The following is a 19,091-nucleotide window of genomic DNA, read 5'->3' as shown; positions in this document are numbered from 1 at the left end:
TAATAGTTGAAACAGTTGAGGTACTGGGAATGCTTATCAAATCTGGAGATAATACAAAATTGGAAGGGATAGCTAATACTCTGGAAGACAGAAATTCAAAGGGATCTTGATAGGCTGGAGCATTGGCCTGAAAACAATCATATGAAATTTAACAGGGATAATTGCCAAGTTCTACACCTAGGAAAAATAAACTGAGTGCACTGTTATAAGATGTGGGATACCTGGCTCAGCAATACTACATGTGACAAGGATCTTGAAATTGTTGTTCATCACAAGCTGAATATGAGTCAATAGGACAATGGGGCTGCAAAAAAGGCAGATGTTATTTTAGGCTATTTTAGAAATATAGTTTCCAAATTGCATGAAGTGCTAGTTCCCCTCTATTCGGCACTGGTTAGGCCTCATCTTGAGTACTGTGCCCAGTTCTAGACACAACACTTTAAGGAGTCAGACAAACTAGAACAGGTTCAAAGGAAGACAGTGAGGATGATCAGGGGATTCTATTGAAAGGAAAAGAATTTCTGCATCAACTACATCATTTGCATTGCAATTGACAAAATACCATGACTGCATATTGCTTGGAATTCATTGAAAACTATGTTGCTGAGAGGTGAGCTTCCAGAGGATGATATCCAATAAATTTGAATATGTTTCAAGATCTAAAACAAAATCATACACCCAAAGGCTTAACAATCCTAATGGTGTGTTTAACATGGATTCTCCTTTTGAGCTGATATTGTTCAAAGATAAGAGAATGTAATAAACAAGCTTTTAAGTTGTTCCACTGCAGGTTTCATTGCAAATCCCAGAAACTGGCTATTATTGTAGCAGTAGTGTTGTCCTTACTTTGTGGCGGTGCCATTCATGGAAGCAACTGCATAGAAGCAGCTCTTCATAAGAAAACATTTGTGTGAAGCACCCCCTCCCCCTATTGACAGCTATGTAAAAAGTGAGAATTGGCCCAGGTAGAGAATTGCCCAAACCACATGAAGAACTGCTTTATTTCTTATTGCTTGCCACATGAAGAATTCTAAATGAATGGCTTTGAATGGCTTCTTGCATTGATGAAATGGGTCTAAAGTTTCCACGTGGAGATAAGGTCTTTTGGAAAGAAAAAATACATAGACCTAGAGAATTGTAGAAGCTCAGTTGTAAAGAATTTCCTGTAGGATATACCTGGACCTTGAGATCATCTTGTGAGGCTCTTCTCTGGGTGCCCTTGCCAAATGAGGTGCAGAGTGGCTGTGAAAAAAAGGGCCTTTTCAGTGGTGGCACCTTGGTTGTGGAATGCTCTTCCCAGAGATGCTTGTCTAACGTGTACATTGTGATCCTTTTGGTAGCAGGCGAAGAAGATCTTTTTATTTTTCCAGGCTTTTCAATCTCAAAATCTTTTAGCTATGTTAAATTGTTTGGGGTATTCTAGGAGTCTATGACGTTTTGGTGCTGCTGAGAACTTTGTTGTAGTGATTTTATTTTCTGCCACTGATTTTCTGCCATACTAGGTTTTTCTGCTGTATTAGTTTTTATGTCTTTATGATCTTGTTTTTTATTTGTTTGTTTTAGCTTCTATTGGAAGGCACCCAGAAAATGTATGTTATCGGGTAGCAAATAAATATTGCAATATGTATTTAAGAATACAGATTTTAGAATATTATCTTAGCAACATTTGCAAGATCTGAATAACGAATGGTAGAGTATACATCCTCTAGGAGAAAGTGGGGTTTAGCATATCTTAAACAAATTGCATATATATATAATAATTTGACTTAACATCCCTATCTCATGTTACTTTTAATCAGCGCTATAAAAGCCAAGGAGTTCATGAGTCCATGTAGAAGTTAGCTGTAGCCAATCCTTTGTAAACATAGAACTGCGTTCTGCAAAGCATTTAATAATTAATGACTTGCTGTCATCTGTTTTGCATGGATCTGAGTCAAGGGCTGCTACATGTACTTCTAAAAAGTATTTTAATCCTGTTATGAGGAAATAATGTTCGTTTCTCACTCTGGCTCAAAACAAGACGCTAACAGCAGTTCAGGATAAAACTTAAAAAATAATTTATTAAAAAATAAGCAGCACTCACACCAGCAATTCAGAGTGAATGCGGTCGACCCAGACTGTCTTGTTCCCCTGATATTTATACCCCTCAATAAACAACTTACAGGAAGCTTACAGTAGGAACTCCATATATGGTAATATTACAGTGTGTTACATTGAACTAGTTCCACCAATGTATTCCCTGAGTCATGCTTCCGACCATAGTACATGAACAGCTTATATTACTAAGATGGCGGATATAGACATCCGTTGTAAGATGGCGGTGGTTAATCAAAACAGTAGATAACTCTCAAGGATGACCCTCAAGGAGGTGCTTTAGTGTGTCAGAGGAATTAACCCTCAACAATCCTTAAAAATTAGATCCTCTGCTTTAACTTTTGGTGTAACACAGTTAGCAATCTGATAAGAAGAGTTTAGCATTGTTATGACTCGGTCTTTCTGCTGAATGAACATATTCAGAAATAAGGTATTTTGTAAATCAGTCATCATTTTTAATATATTGGAGGCTTATTAATGTGTGACAGAACTCCACAAATTCTGAAAAACCAGAAATGTTTGTCCATATTAAGCACTCTCATCTGAATAGGATGTATGAAGGCATTTATTTCCTTGCCAACCCATGTGGGTCACATGCAGTGTTGTTTCCATTCTGCTGCAGTTTGCCCTTCAACAAAAGCTGTGTTACTCTTCTCACCTTAATTGAATAACTAATTATGTTATTCCAAACCAATTACTTCATTGTGCAAAGGAAACACAATGCTAATTGGGAGGAGTCATCAATTACATATTACTTGCGAACTGAAAACAACAACAGGGAATGCTGGTTGTATTCGCTGGATTGATTTCCATTCCGGATACGGGATGGAACAAGTGAACACCTGCAATTTCTATTTCCACTGGAATTCTCCATCATGCTTACATCTGAAAATAGCGAAGGCATATAGTTGCGTATCGAGAACCCTGGGATTAGTGAAGAACATCTGGTCTTTTCAAATATTTCCAGGAAGTCCTATACAATATGTTTATTGGAAGGTGGCCTGCCACTTAATCATGCTGCACAAAAAATCCAGGGAGGATGTGACATCTTATTATAATGACGGAATGTGCCAGAGGAATGTTGTTCTGTCTGTTAACATATCTGTTTGTGTGTCTTTTATTCACATATACATGTGAGCCCGTATCTTACTCGCTTGTTCACGGAAGAACAACTTTGGGGATCTCTATCTGGAGACAATTGCACGCCACAGTGGTTATTGCCCTATGTTACGCTTTTCAAAATGTCAGTACAGACTTGCTTGCTTGGGGAATAAGCATGAACTAACAAATGCCAATATATATGAAGCTAAAATGTTTATTTGCGTAGACAATAAATAAAATGAATTCATGGCCTGAAATGCCAATACAGAAATACAAAATAGCAAGATGCAAAGTCAACACACAGTCTACCCAAGCCCATAATGTCTGGACCATAGGCTTATATATAAACAGTTTCTAGTACAGATATAGAGAGAGGACAGATAGTTTGTCTTATATGGAGCACAGGCAAGCACTAGGGAGCCAACAAAATTAACAGTGGAAGCCTAGATGCTCCACGGGTCAAGGTTCAAATGCAAATGAGAGGTTTGGATAATGCAAGGGTATGCCTGCAAGTCGATCTCGACTTAGTTAAGGTGTTGGACTATGACCTGGGAGACCAGGGTTCGAATCCCCACACAGCTATGTAGCGCACTGGGTGACCTTGGGCCAGTCACTGCTTCTCAGCCTCATGAAAACCCTATTCATAGGGTCGCCATAAGTTGGAATCGACTTGAAGGCAGTACATTTACAATGCAAGGGTTAGAAGACAGCAAGATTAGGAAAACGAGAAAGGTAGAGATAGAAGCAAGAAGAGAGACACTAATAATTACATGTTCAGAGGAAGGGAAGCTGAAGAGAAGTGGTTTCCTGAGTTTCCTCATGGTACTGCAATGGAACGGTTGCAGCCAAGTCTAGCTTTCCTGGCAATAATTGAGTCATTATTGGGTGGTAGGCCCTCTACAGTTTGCAGAGACAGCTAGCTGCCTCAGCTTTCTGAAGGTGTACCTGACAAGCTTAGGTGAAGACTGGGTGGCTGAACAGATGGCCCTCAAACCAAATTCTGATACCTGCCTTGGTTTCCTTAGAGCCCTTCTAATAAAGTTCTAGAACAGGAAAAGCTTTCATTTTGGGATAATATTGACTTGTGCTTCCTGCAAAGGTCCTGACTAGCCCGAAGAAGATTAATTGTGGCTAGATAACTCACAGGTCTGCTCCTGCAGCTATCCATTGAGTACAGCAGGAAAAATATGGAGCCTGGATATTCAAAAACCTGAACAGTTTAAGGATCTGTGATATGTCCAGTTATAGGAAAGAATTCCTGATTAGTATTAGCTCTAACACAAAGTAGACCAATTGAAATGAATGATCCTAAGTTAGTCATGTCTGTTATTTTCAGTGAGTCTACTCTGAGAAGGACTAGCATTGGATACAGCCATATACTGCTCAATGGAGTCTATTCACACATTCAGTCATGAGTTATCAAGGGCAGAGTGCTCAAAGGAGGAACATTTGTGAACCATTTTGGTGCCTGGTGGCTGATTGTATGAAAAGACTTTGCTGAAAAACATTGCCTGTGATGACTTGTAAACTATTGCTAAATTCCAAACCAAAATTTTGCTATAGATGGATCTGAGTGTCTTTCCCCCCACAAATCCTGGAAGTGTATTCTTGGCTTAATTGAATTTCGTGAAGAGGAATGAAACTGGAACCTGAATGTGTGAACATATTGGGAGGCAGTAGTACATAGGAAGCTGCTTTATATCAGGGTCAGACTATTTGTCTATCTAGCCTAGTGTTGCCTAGTCCAGCCTTCTCTAAACTGGTGGGCTCCAGATGTTTTGTATTACAAGTCCCATCAGCCCCAGACGGCATAGTCTATGGGTAGGGATGATGGTAGTTGTAGTCCAAAATATCTTGAGAGCATCCAGCTGGAGAAGCTAGTCTACTCTAATGGACAGTGGTTCTTCAAGATCTCAGGCAGCAATCTGTCCCATCATTATTTTTCATTTTTTTAAGCAGTGATGCTGCAGATTGATCCTTGAACCTCCTGCATAGAAAGCACATGCTGTTCCACTGAGATACGATGAACCGTTTCTTTGGTGTTAGATAATTACAGAGTAGACTTTATATTACAGAACAGGAAAGAGCAGAAAGTAGATAGATCTACTGGTAGATCCCTTGGTGATTTACAATAGATCAGCAAGACTCCCTTATTATTAATTATTATTTATTTATTAAATTTATATCCTGACCTTCCTCCCAGAAGATGCCCAGAGTGGCAACTCCCTTCCCTTCAAAAGCAGGCTGCTGAGATGAAGAAAGCTGGGATAGGGGAAAACCAGGAATGGATTTTTATGGGACAGGACTGTAAGCTGAATTCTGGTACTGAAAGCTAATTCCTGGCCTAAGCATGTGCTCAGAGCCACCTTGCTCCATAATGCTAAGAATGTATTCTCCTTCTGCCACTCTTCTGTACCTGAGTCCAGTTGGTGGATCTTGCGTAAGCAGTAGATCCCAGGCTATGGTCTGAAGGCACTTAAGGCCAGCTTGAAGCTAAGCAGGATCAGGTCTGGTCAGTGCCTGGATGGGAGACCGCCTGGGAACCATATGTAAGCTGCCTTGGGTATCATGAAAAAGAAAGGTGGAGTATAAATGTAATAAATAAATAAATAAATCCCACAAGCCTGAAATCTGTCTTCCCCACTATAGAGTATCATAGTATTTTTTGCTTCTTGTTGCTGTCATGTATGAGCATTGGCAAACTTTAAAAAATTTTTGCTGTACAGTATCAGGATTTTTGAATGATTATGGTATTTGAACTATTTGTAACTGTTGTAAAACGCTTGTGAGGGCAGGATCTCTGAAAGGCAGATTAAAAATCTGTACAATACATACATCTCAATTGTGGATTCAAAGTAACTGACCATATTGGTAATATATGTCATAAGTAGCAATTCTTGCCAATAGATTGCTGGATGGTGTGGGTGGGAATACAGGGGGCCCAATCCACATACAGTGTGCCAGGCCAAGGAAATCCTGTTGGCACCTGAGTCCATCCCAAGCATAGCTGCTGCAATGGTAGAATATCCTGCTTACACCAATGTTGTTTTCTCTATTACTTTGCTATGACACTGTGCTCATTGCTCAGGGCAAACTAGACACAGAGTTCCAGAGCATGTGCAGAGTTCCAGAGCATGTGCAGAGTTCCAGCTGAACTGAGCTTTTTGGTAATATGTTATATGGACTATACATTAGAACTATGCATTACAAAGATGGAACTTCTATTGAAAATGGAAGCCCCATGTCATGTTTCCCCTCTCTCCATCTAAAATGTCTAGTTCAGGAGGAGTCACTATGGTGCAATCCATCAGCCTCAGCCAGCATGACCAATGGTCAGGGTGATAGGGAGTTGTGATCCAACAACATCTGGAGAGTACCACATTGACTACTCCTGGTCTACTTCAGTTTACTCTATATCCTGATATAAATATATTCCCAATATCAATTCCACATCCCTGACTGCAATTGGTGGGTGAAGGAAAACTTGCATCTTAAGGAGATCAGGACATGTGGTATGTTATACTAGAAGTTACTGAGGGTGTACTTGGTACATAGCTACCATTTTCAGCAGCAGCCCCATGTCTTTCATAACATGTAGCTCTCTTTGCACATTATGAGCTCATGGAATTAAAATTATCATTGGGATCCCAAGAACTATGCAAGCCCAGTGAGTTTTTTTTAAAGAAAATATTAATAAGAAACAGCTGTGCCATTCTTATAACCTGTTCTTCAAAGCAGCTTCAAAAGAAATTTGTCATGAAGCAGAGGGCTGAATTAAAAAAAATATATAGACCCGAAGTATAACCTCATTTGACATACAAAGCTAATTGTGTGGTTCTTTGGGATCTAGGCTATACTTTATGGAAGCTTTTGTATTTTGTGTCAACTTGTTCAATCTGGATACTGCTCCCTGAGCCCATAATTTATGGTGCTGTAGTAGAATTTTACAGTGGACAAAATAAATGAAAACGATAGTCACCCATTGATAGATCCAAATTCATACCATAAATTTGTCTAATCAAAAGTAAGTCCCGCTATGTTCACCAGGGCTTCCTTGCTTCCAAGAAAATGTCACCCTTAGATGACTGTGTCCCGTTGTCAGTTACCAAAGGCGAAGATCCACCAGTGCAAGCTGTTCTGTAGTATTTATATGGTTGTGATGCTCAAGCTGCTGTGATAATTATTTTTGCCATAGAATAGTGTAGACATGGCACTTAAAGTATAAAATATAAACATAAATATTTTGTTCCTTTTTTTATTTTCAGCATCCCCATGGGTAGACAAAAGTCGAACTCAGAACAAGATAGATCTGTACGATGTCCGTAGAAGACCATGGTAAGGGTCAGTTATAAGCCTGGTGATATTACCCATATGTTTATGTAGCTAATCCTTTCCCTTTTTTCCCTTTTCTCAAAAATTATTCCAGATCGCTTCAGATACAGTTTACTTTCATTTAAAAAAATGTTGATGGCTAGCTTATACAGTACTTAACAGATAGATAGTATAAACTACAAATAGCTTTTAGCCAGGTTTATATCAAACTTAGTAAAGTATGCATGCCAATATATGGTCTGTGATCTGAATCTCCAAATGTGCTCTTAAAGCAGATTGAATACATGAATCCTTTCCCCCCCATCTTCAGTGTGTGATGGCCATTCCCTTTCAACATAGGCCAAAATAGCTGCAGTGCACAGTACTGATTCAGGATGAAATGTCTTCCCATCACCATCAACTGGAGGATAATTCTTGACCAGTAGAAACCTGCAACATAGCTTTAGGTGCCAAGTGGGTGAACAAGAGTGCAAGACCTGCAATACCATGGACAGTCCAAAGAGGAAAGTATCTCCCTCCAAGCACAGATGTCCCCCAAGCCACTTCATACCACCACCATAGCTATTCGCAGCTGCAGTTGGCAGCAGCTGGACACATGCCACTCCTTTCATCCTGTCTTGAACCCTAGGGCCCATGTGCAAGCAGGCATCATAACCTACACTTAGGGATGGAAAGATCTGTCAGTTTCGGTTCCCTGAGTTTCTCATTCTCCTAGTCTTAAATTCATCAATTTGCTCTTTATTTTTTTTTAAAAAAGAATCCTCATGAAAATTCTTCAGCATTTTAGTGTAAATTCATTCTACTGGACACATATTTGTATGAAGTTTTGACTAACGTATACATTTTTGCAAGCAATTTCCGCTAATATAATGTGTTTTTGTAATTTTCACTAATATATTCTTCATTTTGTGCACATTTCTCCTAATATATGCATTTTTGTATGCATTGTTTGATCGGAGAATGCATTGCAAAATTCGGATAAGTGTGAATTTAGGAGGATGGCCATGTTTCAGTTCTCATAATGTTTTGGAAAGTGCAAATTTGATAAATTCAGTTTTAAATGTGAACTGAATTGAATTCCTCACCTATCCCTGCTATATTTAGTTCAAATATTTCCAAACTATCTTTCTGTTTAAAAAGCCACATTTTAAAAAAATCAATTTTTATGCCTTGAAAATAATTCCAAGAGTTTCAGGACAGCCCCAGGCAAGTTACAGTGAAACAAAGTTGTGAGCTGTGTGCTTTTCCTTCTGTTTAGGTTAAACATATGATTTAAGATGTACCTCTATGAGCCACCTAGCTATTTCTAGATTTTTTGTACTTTTATCATATCCTGGTGAACTAACTGTCAAATGGTGGGAATGTGTATGAAACAAATTGATAATAGAAGGCCATATCCATTCCCAGGATTTTCTCCCTCCTTTCTTCCCCTTGTATCTTATGTTCAGTTACCAGTAAACTGTAGCCCAGTTCTGTGGCCCTGGCAGTAATATACCCACCATGGTTGCTATTGCAAATAGGACAGCAAAAAGTTATGTACCAAGAGAATCCATGTTAGGGCTATTTTTCATGGATCAACATGGCTACCTTTACTTTTTGTGTGACTTGGAAAGTACAAAGAATAGTCAGTCCCAATCCCACACTCTGTTCAGACCACTTTGCCTTATTTTTTTAGACCTGGACCGCAAGTATAGTTTGGTGTGATGTCATGTAGGTGCCACTTCCCCCCCCCCAGAGTAAAGAAATTGATGCTGTCCCTATATGCTGTTGCTGTGGGACACAGCTCTCTCCCAGGCAAAATGTTTCAGCTTTCTCAAACACAGTATGTTACCTCCCCCTCCCTCTCAGTTCCCCACTCTCTGTTTCAGATGGCATCTCTTCATCCCACACAGACATAATGATTTGGCTGGAGGAGTTGAATAGGCAGCTTTACAGAGAGGTGGGATGCTAATATAGAAAATTAGTTAGTCATACATAAAAAACCGAAGGGTTATTTTTTTAGGTTTCCTGCTTTATAAATATCTCTTTGTTTTATTTCGAATTCATAGACGTTTTGGCAAAATTAGAGCCAAACTAAATGCAAAGTAGGAGATCCTTACAGATCTCCTGTTTTTTTGGTTTTATTAATCAGCTCATGAGGCTGCTTTGAAGACTGGGAAAATAGTGCTCTGGGAGAAGGTGTTTTTAAATCCCTCTTCCCAAACCTTCTGTTAGCTGCTCTGTAGGGGGTTGATGGTGGGGAAGCAATTTAGATTGGAGAAACTGAAAGAAAGAGTTAAGCAACCTTTTCCTGAGTGCCACTTGCCCACTATTTAAAGCCCTGTGGGGCCGCTAATTAGTAAACAAATAAAAAAAGCCTAATCACACATCTTATGCATCAGTTTGTACTTTAATATATGTGTAAGTGTGGGTCTGTGGTGGCAGTTTATCTTATTTAAGTTGAGCTGTTGGAATAAGCCACCTAGCAAACTTGACATAAACATCTCTTTATCAAGTGCTTTCTGCCTTTTTTGTTGTCAAAATTGATATAAAAACATCCCTTCAGATCTTTTTGTTGCTTTCTGACCTGTGGTTTACCCAGAAGGAAGAATGCTAAAGAAGAAAAGAACTGTTTGCATGTGCTTTCTGCTGGGATACACTACAAAGGTTCTTTGATTCAGTAATATCTGGTTTTCAACATCAGAACTTACTGTAGATCAAACATCAGCATGGCATTTAAAAAACTTCCAATCTTTCTCACATATGCATATCTTTTTGTTTCAGGTATATCCAAGGAGCTGCATCTCCCAAAGACATGCTCATTCTAGTTGATGCGTAAGTACCAAAAATTTAGGTGCTGATGTAGAGTAGAAAAGTGCTTGGCTTTTTATCACAAAAAGGGGTCAAAACTAGTAGTCCAGAAAATGTTTTAAATTTGGACGACTACAAAGAGTCCAGTTTACTTTTACCAACACAAAACAAAACAAGTTGGTATGAATCTTTTTGAGTTCCGTAAGAAACCAATTGAATTTAATGTGGCCTACATCTTAAACGCAGCCATATATATATTTTCCCCGGCATCTCTTAAAAAAGTAATAGCGCTCTAAATGGAGGCATGGAGAGAGGAAAGGGCCTTCTCCACTCAAAACTGTCCCACAAACTGCCTTTTACCTGCAAAAGGATAGGAGTACCCATACCTATTCTCCAGCGGAGCAAAAAGCAGCGAGGAACATTGTGAGTAGAAAAATGGGATGGTAAACGCTTATGCACCACCCCCAGTTCCTCTGCTGATACTTGCAGCCTTGGAATCTTTCTTTCTTTCTTTCTTTCTTTCTTTCAACAAGATACAACCAGCTTGTGTAGCATGTATTGTGGCCCTGTGTTTCAGGCACACTTTTTCATATGTGATGAAATGCATAAGAAATGAAAGGGGCCAAAGAAGAATTAATAAGTGCAGTTTGGAGTCCTTAGGGAGGAAAGCTCTTTGTGGGCTTGGAATTGTATTCCAGATCTCTTGATCCAGTTCAGCATCACTGGATTGTCATCTCCTTTCCAATCCTCTTAAGTATTGCTCATACATTATTTATTTTGCACCCATAGGCATCATTTAATGCATACAGTATTTCTCTGTTTATGTGTTTTAAGCACATTTTGAATGTGAAGGAAAACAAAAGCCAGGTAACTGAACATTTCAGGTGAAATGGCATCATCTTTATTTATTTATTTATATTTATTATTATTATTATTTGAAATAGTTGTTTGACTTTTCATTTTTTCCACCAGATGTTTTCATTCTGCGCTGCTAATGAAAACAATATGTGATGCCAAGATGAATTTAGAGCTGCCATCTTTCTTTGAATAAGCTAAATATGCTTCTAAGGGGTTTTGTTTGAATCCGAGGTTATATCTCTAAAATCTGGAGGTTGGGTTTGATGGAAGGCACTTTCTGCCATCTGTGGGACTTTCTTTGTTAAGGCTGGTGCAAAGGGGCTAGCACAAAGAATGGTTTGCTATTTCTCACATATTGCTTTGTAGTGGTCATGAAAAGTTCTATTCAGTTGTAGTTTGTCTTTATGGTACATATTGCAGTTAGTGCTTTTGAAGGTAGATAAATATGTCCATGTTAAAAGGAGGGAAGTATTTCTTAATCAGAATTTGCCATTGATTTTTATTATTATTATTATTATTATTATTATTATTATTATTATTATTATTATTAATAATAATAATAATAATAAAAAAAATAAAATTTTATTTTTGAGTCGCCTATCTGGCCGAGTTAATGGCCACTCTAGGCGACGTACATAAAAGAGTAAAATACAACATATAATTCAAAAGCCCAATCTATAATTAATCTAAAACCACCCACTTTTATAACAAGTAAAACTAATCCGTCCCTGAAATCTTGTAGGCCTGCCTGAATAGCCAGGTCTTCAAGGCTTGACGAAAACTTGTCAGGGAGGTGGCATGGCGAAGGTCATAGGACAAGGAATTCCAGAGGGTGGGAGCCACAATCAAAAATGCCCTCTCTCTGGTCCGCACCAGCCTAGCTGTTCTAACTGGTGGGACCGAGAGAAGGTCTTGTGAGGCTGATCTCGTCAGGCGGCATATTTGGTGTTGCTGGAGGTGCTCCTTCAGATAAACTGGGCCAAAACCGTATAGGGCTTTAAAGGTTAACACCAACACCTTGAATTGGGCCCGGTAAACTGCCTTTCCACTAAAATAAATAAATAATACCCACGGTATGAAAACCTTTTGGGGGAAAAATGAGAAAAATAGTATTTATATAAAACAGGAACCAGATACTCATAAAAATATAGCCAAGTTTCCCCCATTTAAAAGGACTGTCAGAATAACAGGTTTTTTTTCTTAGCAGTAGGCTATGGCTCTATTTGCATGCTGCCCCAGTAGCATGTGATTTAAAAAAAATACCCAAAAACAAACAGCAAAGAACAAAATGGAATTGAATCTTGTAATTACTAACTGAAGAGAATGCATTGACGCCCCAGCGGCATGTGATGAGCCACTTCCCCATGATACAGTTCCATACTGCTAGGGGTGGTGGTGAATAAGCAAACCGCATGGGTTTTTCCTTTCCAGTCATTGCTTTCCTTGATAGGTGGTCATCCAGTGACAATCAAGATCCATTGCTATGTTCCCACATGTAGTGACCTACACAGAGATTGTACAACAGAGAAGCAGGTTCTACACAGGTTCATGTGGAGGAAGCATATGTTAAAGATAAAAATTAAGCTCATTTGTTTTATTTATTTTTGGTGGCTTTGGGTCGGCACCATTGCTTTTTCCTAGTAGTCCTTTAAGAAATAGTCTTAGGGTTGTATCTGACTAAGACATACTCAGAGTAAACCTTCTGAAATCAGTGGGCCGTAGTCAGAGCAGACCTGTTGAAATCAAAGGATTACGTTAGTCATGTCTAACTTACATCTGTTGATTTCAGTAGATGTACTCTGGGTATGATAAAATATTTAGTGTTCTAATTCCGGGATAGGTAACTTCTGCCCCTACAGATGATGTTGGACTGCAGCTCCCCCCCATACCAGCATTGGCAAGCGTTGGAGATGATGGAGGGCACCATGCAGGCTACCCTTATTCCATACCCCTTCTCTAATCCAATACCCTTCCAGTAACATAGAAAGCTGCTTTATTCTGAGTCAGAACATTGGTCCATCTAGCTCAGTACTGCTTTCAATGACTGATAGCAGTTCTCCAAGGTTTGAAAGAGGAGTCTTTGGAGCCCTGCAAAAAAGTAGTATATTTAAGACTATTATTAATTTTTAATATCCCATAATAACTTACTATAGCAAGGTTTTTCCTTTTCCTTTTTTCTTTTTTTAAGTGGAAAGGGATTTGTACCTTTGTCAAGCATACCTAGCATGCAGGCCAATTTAATTGTTCATAACAGTGTGTAGAAACAACATAAAAACATTAAGAGCTCTGCAACATCAGATGGAAAAGCAAGTTGTATCTGACAGTAATTATCAAGATGCTTCCTTGGAAGTGCACAACAGACCTCCTCCACTGTTTGTTGCCCATCCACTGTTATTCAGAGATACACTACCTCTGAATCCTCAGATTTCATTACATCCAGATGCATCCCATGTGGCATTCCCACCTCGCTTGCAGCCCCCCCTCCTTACCCCTATTCCCCAGTGCAGCAATTAGATTGAAGTTTAGGGGGAATGCACTGTGGACCTCCCACCAAATATCAACATTCCCATGCCACAATTAACTTGAAAAAGCCTCCTATAATTTCCTAAGTGTGTGCATGTGTGTGTGTGTGTGTGTGCATGTGTGTGTGTTTAATTAGAGTGAAATACTGGAAGGGGTGTTGTGTGAAGGACACAGAGAGAGAGAATGAATGAGTGTGTGAGTATATATACTTAATGTGTATGCGCGTGTGTGGTCGGGACGCGGAATTGGGGTCCCGTGGATTTAGAGTCAGAAGACGAGGGGGAGGGGAGCCCCCTGTCAGACTTGAGCGAAGGAGAAGGAGAGGAATGTCCAGAGATAGGGTTGCCCAGCAACGGAGATCCTGGGAGCGCCAGAGTCTCGGAGCCAACCTTGAAAGTTCGCACGCCTCCCCCTCCGCCCGGACCTCCCCTTACGCCCATACCAGAGTCGGAATCTTCAGAAGGGGAGGGGCCGGTGCTTCCCCCCTCACCGCGTACTCGACGACGAGTGAAGAGACAAGAAAGGGGGAGGGGGAGACAGGTGGCCCCTGAGGGTGGATTGAGGCGGAGTGAAAGGCTTTGCGCCCATTTGGGTCGTACTTAAGAGTTGGTCGGGAAAGTGCACTTCGCTCTGTCAACTATCTTTCCATGTCGCAGGATCTGTAAGTCAGTGGCGCTTTATGAGAAGGCGCAGCGTTTGTGTGGATGTCACTCTAATAAAAACTGAATTGCTTTCACCCACTGGTCTGGTTCCTCAGTCTCATCCTGGACCTGACATGTATGTATGTTTGAGGCATGTGTTGTGAGACAATGTAGGCTTACTCCACCCCCTACCAGCTTTGGCCATGTCTACTTTGGCCACACCAACTGTTGTTTTGGTCATGTCCATGCTGGCATGTGGCTCCTGAGACATTGGGTAAGAGTGGTCCTTGGACTGAAAAAGGTCTCCAGTATGGCTAATATCCATTAACATACCTCTCCGCCATGAATTTGTCTAATCCGCTTCTGAAGCGTTCGATCCCATCTTGAATCCATCCAATCCAGTGGCCATCACTATATCATGTGGCAGCAAATTCTGTAAGTTAATTATGTGTTGTGTGAATATACTGATAATAAATTTCCACATATGAGGAATAAACACAAATCTGGCACACGGAGTCTTCTCTAAATGGGAATTATATGAGCTGCAAGTAATGGTAAACGGAATTCACTAAAGTTGAATTAGAATCTACTTGAATCTATACTTCATTTTTCTTTTTTAAATAAACTATTTTGTAGGAGCGGCAGTGTCAGTGGATTGACACTGAAGTTGATCCGAACATCCGTCACTGAGATGTTGGAAACCTTGTCTGACGACGATTTTGTGAATGTTGTTTCAGTGAGTATCTCTTTCCCTCTCTTCAGCCAAAACAGTACCCCAATGGAATTATTATTTTCAAAGCTGTTCATACACCAACATTCTTGAGAGTTTAATCTGTATATTAAAAACAGAGTTGTTATAGTGATAAAATATAATACTGTTGTTACAGATCTGGTGGTGGTGTCCAGACCACTGTTTAAATTATTGTAATAAGTGTTATGTGGGGCTGCCTTTGGAAATGGTCTGGAAGTTACAATTAATGCAGAATGCAGTAGCCAGAATGTTGACTGGGGCAGCTAGTAGGGACTATGTGACACTGATCTGAAAGATATACATTGGCTGCCTATTAAGGTGCTGGTTTTGACCTATAAAGTCTAAATGGCTTGTGCCCAGGTATCTGAAGGAACACATCTCTCTGCATTAGCCTGCCTAGTCCTTAGATCTGGAAGTGAGGCCTTTCTTGCTGTCCCACCACTGAGGGAAATACTTTGGGGGGGGTGCTGTTTGTAGAATGCAGTCCATCTGGAAATATGTCTTGGCATTTGGGCACCAAGCAAAGACCTATTTGTTTACCTATGCATTTATGGGATGTTAACTGCTGCTACAACTGGAGACAAGAGAGGCTCCACGAGAGTTTTATGACTGAAGTTTTTCCGCTGTGTTTTTATTTTCTTTAAATTACTGGGAATTATTGGAATTGTTATTGTTTTTTACTACATTATGATCCTTCCTGGGATCCTTTGATAAACGGTGGGCAAAACAGTTCAGTTCATGCTGGGCGGAAGGGCAGGATATAAATCAAACAGTAAATAAATAAATAAATAAATTTTACATGACTCTTTGGAGTGAAAATGTCACCAGCTGTACATCAGTATTTTTCCCCCATTGCTTTTGAAACAGTTACTTTCCAAGAATGCTTTGCTGTGGAAGTCAGGGATGCGTTTGTCTCAATGAATGATTCCTCAAAGGGAGAAAAATCTGAGAGGTGCCCAACAGCACATGGCAGCTTTTATAGTGGTTTCACTAACACACACACACACACACAGAGACACACACACATAAATACATACATCTCTAAATAGAATGTTGTCTCTTTGTAAACAGCTTTGAAAACTCTGTGTGATGACAATTTAATTTACATAACATATATTGCATCACTTCATACATTTGTGCCAAACCCAACTGACTGGGATTTTCACATATCAATCATTTCTTAAGCAATGGTGATTTAGTCAGCCATGCCAGGTTTCATGACAATTCCCAGGGAATGAGGTTGAGGTGGTGGTGGGGAGACGTAGGAGTCCTTGACATTTATTCAAGGGAGGAGAGGGCTGCAGGAGGTATTTAAGCCATGTAAATACTGTCAGGGATTAATACCTTCTAATTTCCCTTGGAATTTGCATTTCCTCTGTCTGAAGTGGTGTGCTTTGTTACAGAAAGGAAGCCTGCTGTTTAAAAGAGCTTAAATGCATGTGCAATACAGCTGTTTTCCGACTAATCCGGTTATATGCTTTGATAGCTATAAGTGGTAGATGATAGGGGCTGCAATTCAATCCCAGTGTGCTATGATTTAGAGACTTGGTTTCTCCTGTTGACAGAGAGAGTATAATTTGTTTATGATTGTGGGCAAGCTGTGGTTTCCAGAGAAATGTACTTCAAGCTTAAGCCTGAAAGGGCAGACCGGGGGGGGGGAGGCAGGGTCTGCACTATTAAAAAAACCCACTGGTGACAAATTAAAGGTCTTAAGCTCGTGGTCTGTTTAAGATCACTTAGACTTCATAAACTGCAACTCCATGTTAAGAACATAAGGACATAAGAAGAGCCTGCTGGATCAGGCCAGTGGCCCATCTAGTCCAGCATCCTGTTCTCACAGTGGCCAACCAGGTGCCTGGGGGAAGCCTGCAAGCAGGACCCGAGTGCAAGAACACTCTCCCCTCCTGAGGCTTCCGGCAACTGGTTTTCAGAAGCATGCTGCCTCTGACTAGGGTGGCAGAGCACAGCCATCACGGCTAGTAGCCATTGATAGCCCTGTCCTCCATGAATTTGTCTAATCTTCTTTTAAAGCCATCCAAGCTGGTGGCCATTACTGCATATTGTGGGATCAAATTCCATAGTTTAACTATGCTTAACTATGTTTAACTATGTTTACTATTTGGGAACCAGAAATAAAAATGCAGCGCTTTGGAGAAGTGGAGACTTGCATGATTTAAGGAAACTTAAAATGCATTGCTATGGGTGGCTGGTATAGCACAGTGGGGAGGAGAGTTTGGCTGGGAGTCCAGAGTCTGTGAGTTCAAATCCCCACTCGTGTCTCCTGGGTGTCAAGGGCCAGCTAAAGATCACCCCCACAGTGAGTGGCTCAGGGGTTACGTGCCGTGCCACCTGTGCAGCTGTGGGCAAGCTGCAGAGTCCCAAGGAGCCCAGTTGCCCCCCCAGCTGGCAGTTGTGGACAAGGAAAGGGCTTGTGCAGCTGTGGCAAGCTGAGCAGGCCCTAGCCAGCTGGGGAGGACTAGCCTCAGAGGGAGGCAATGGTAAACCCCCTCTGAATACCGCTTACCATGAAAACCCTATTTATAGGGTAGCCATAAGTCAGGATCGACTTGAAGGCAGTCCATTTCCATGAGTGGCTTAGGATGTTAACTTGGTGGTGGGGCAAAAAAGGCACAGCTCTTGATTTTGCATCACTTTTGTGTAACCTTTAAAATGGGGCTTGCATGGGGCAGATGTGCAGACTCTGGATGAAGAATCAGTTTGTATATCACATTCTGCAAACCTCTCCTCAGGCATTACATCAAGCATGTAGAAAGTGCAACTTGCCCATTCTTACTATTCTACCACTACCACAAAGTAATGCCCAAAGTTACTCTCAGCTGTTTTTATGCACCGTCAGCCAAAGGAAAAGAAATAATGTGTATGTGTATGTGTTCTATGCAGTCTCTTCTTTGTGGGTTTATAATATATCATTGATGGGATTTTAGAAACCATTTTTAGCTACTAATGCTGAAATAGATGTAGTGGATTTAGACTGCTTTCCCTGGGACTGTGCCACTCCCTTCATGTGGGGAAAGTGAGATGTTCAGCCTTTTGGTCAGTTCCATGCCTTCTAGCCTCACTCTCGCCCAACAACCAGGGCAGGACTTCCCCTTCAATCTTCTAGATATTGGAAATGAGACAAAATTTCTCCAAAGGCATTTTCTGAGATCACTTTGCAGAATTTTCTCCAAATATTTTCCACAATTTTTCTGTTTTGGTGGATCCGACTCAATGCTTTTTTCTTAAAGGTTCATAGATTTTGATTGCCTTGAAACAGCCTGTTAGAATTTGAATGGCAATGAACGTACTTTTCCCTACTATTCTCTAAAGGCACTTTGAAAAAAAAGTAGCGCTATCTAGCTGCTTCAATATATACAGGGTTTTAGAAATATTGGCAATATTCTGGTTTAGCTACTTATAAGAATTAACACTAAGATCCTATTACTGAATGCACAGATGTGCACTCATAGACAAAGGAAAATTGCAAAGCTGGATTTAGTTACAAGGAAAAGCCCCTTGGAATTAAGATCTATTTCACCATTGCTCATTTGTTATGTATAGATACATCTGGGTCACCAAGCTGCTTTAGCCGGGGCAGTGAGAGCAAGACAGCAACAACCCTTGGTAGATTAAAAACTCAGTTGCAGCAAAATCTGATTAGGCTGGCCACACTCTCGCTATATATTTTCAAATTTGTGTCTTCCTAGAGTTGTAGCAATATGCTCCTTTTGAATTAGCTTAAAGAGACAGGATTCCCTCCCCCCATCAGTGTCACCTGTTGAAAGGCGTTACACACCCAAGCACAGGTAATTTTCTTTATTCAGTTGTAGACGGCCTCTTATACCTGAGGTTTTCTGTACAGTGAGTCTGTAGAATGGAGTTGTTCTGCCTGCTATACCAGTGTCCTGTCATAGACCATGACATCTGCCTGATGCTGTGAAAACATTATGAGCAAATATATTGCATATATAGGTGATGCTCGAGGATTTTGTTTTGGTGCA

General features: G+C 40.4%; 1 protein-coding gene across 5 annotated transcripts in view; it reads left to right on the top strand.

The window, feature by feature from the left end:
* The window catches only part of CACNA2D1 (calcium voltage-gated channel auxiliary subunit alpha2delta 1), a 621,516-nt gene that overhangs the window by 420,782 nt on the left and 181,643 nt on the right, over positions 1 to 19,091 (top strand). For all 5 annotated transcript variants that reach the window (XM_061582171.1, XM_061582168.1, XM_061582170.1 and 2 more), the window contains exons 8-10: positions 7,461 to 7,530; positions 10,291 to 10,341; positions 14,976 to 15,075. In XM_061582171.1, coding sequence (XP_061438155.1) covers positions 7,461 to 7,530; positions 10,291 to 10,341; positions 14,976 to 15,075 — 221 coding nt within the window. The remainder of the gene's footprint in view (positions 1 to 7,460; positions 7,531 to 10,290; positions 10,342 to 14,975; positions 15,076 to 19,091) is intronic.

This window comes from Rhineura floridana, chromosome 8 (genome assembly GCF_030035675.1).
Source record: "Rhineura floridana isolate rRhiFlo1 chromosome 8, rRhiFlo1.hap2, whole genome shotgun sequence".
Taxonomy (NCBI): Eukaryota; Metazoa; Chordata; class Lepidosauria; order Squamata; family Rhineuridae; genus Rhineura; species Rhineura floridana.
Note: the sequence above shows the minus strand (reverse complement) of the source record. Positions and strands in the feature narration are given on the sequence as shown.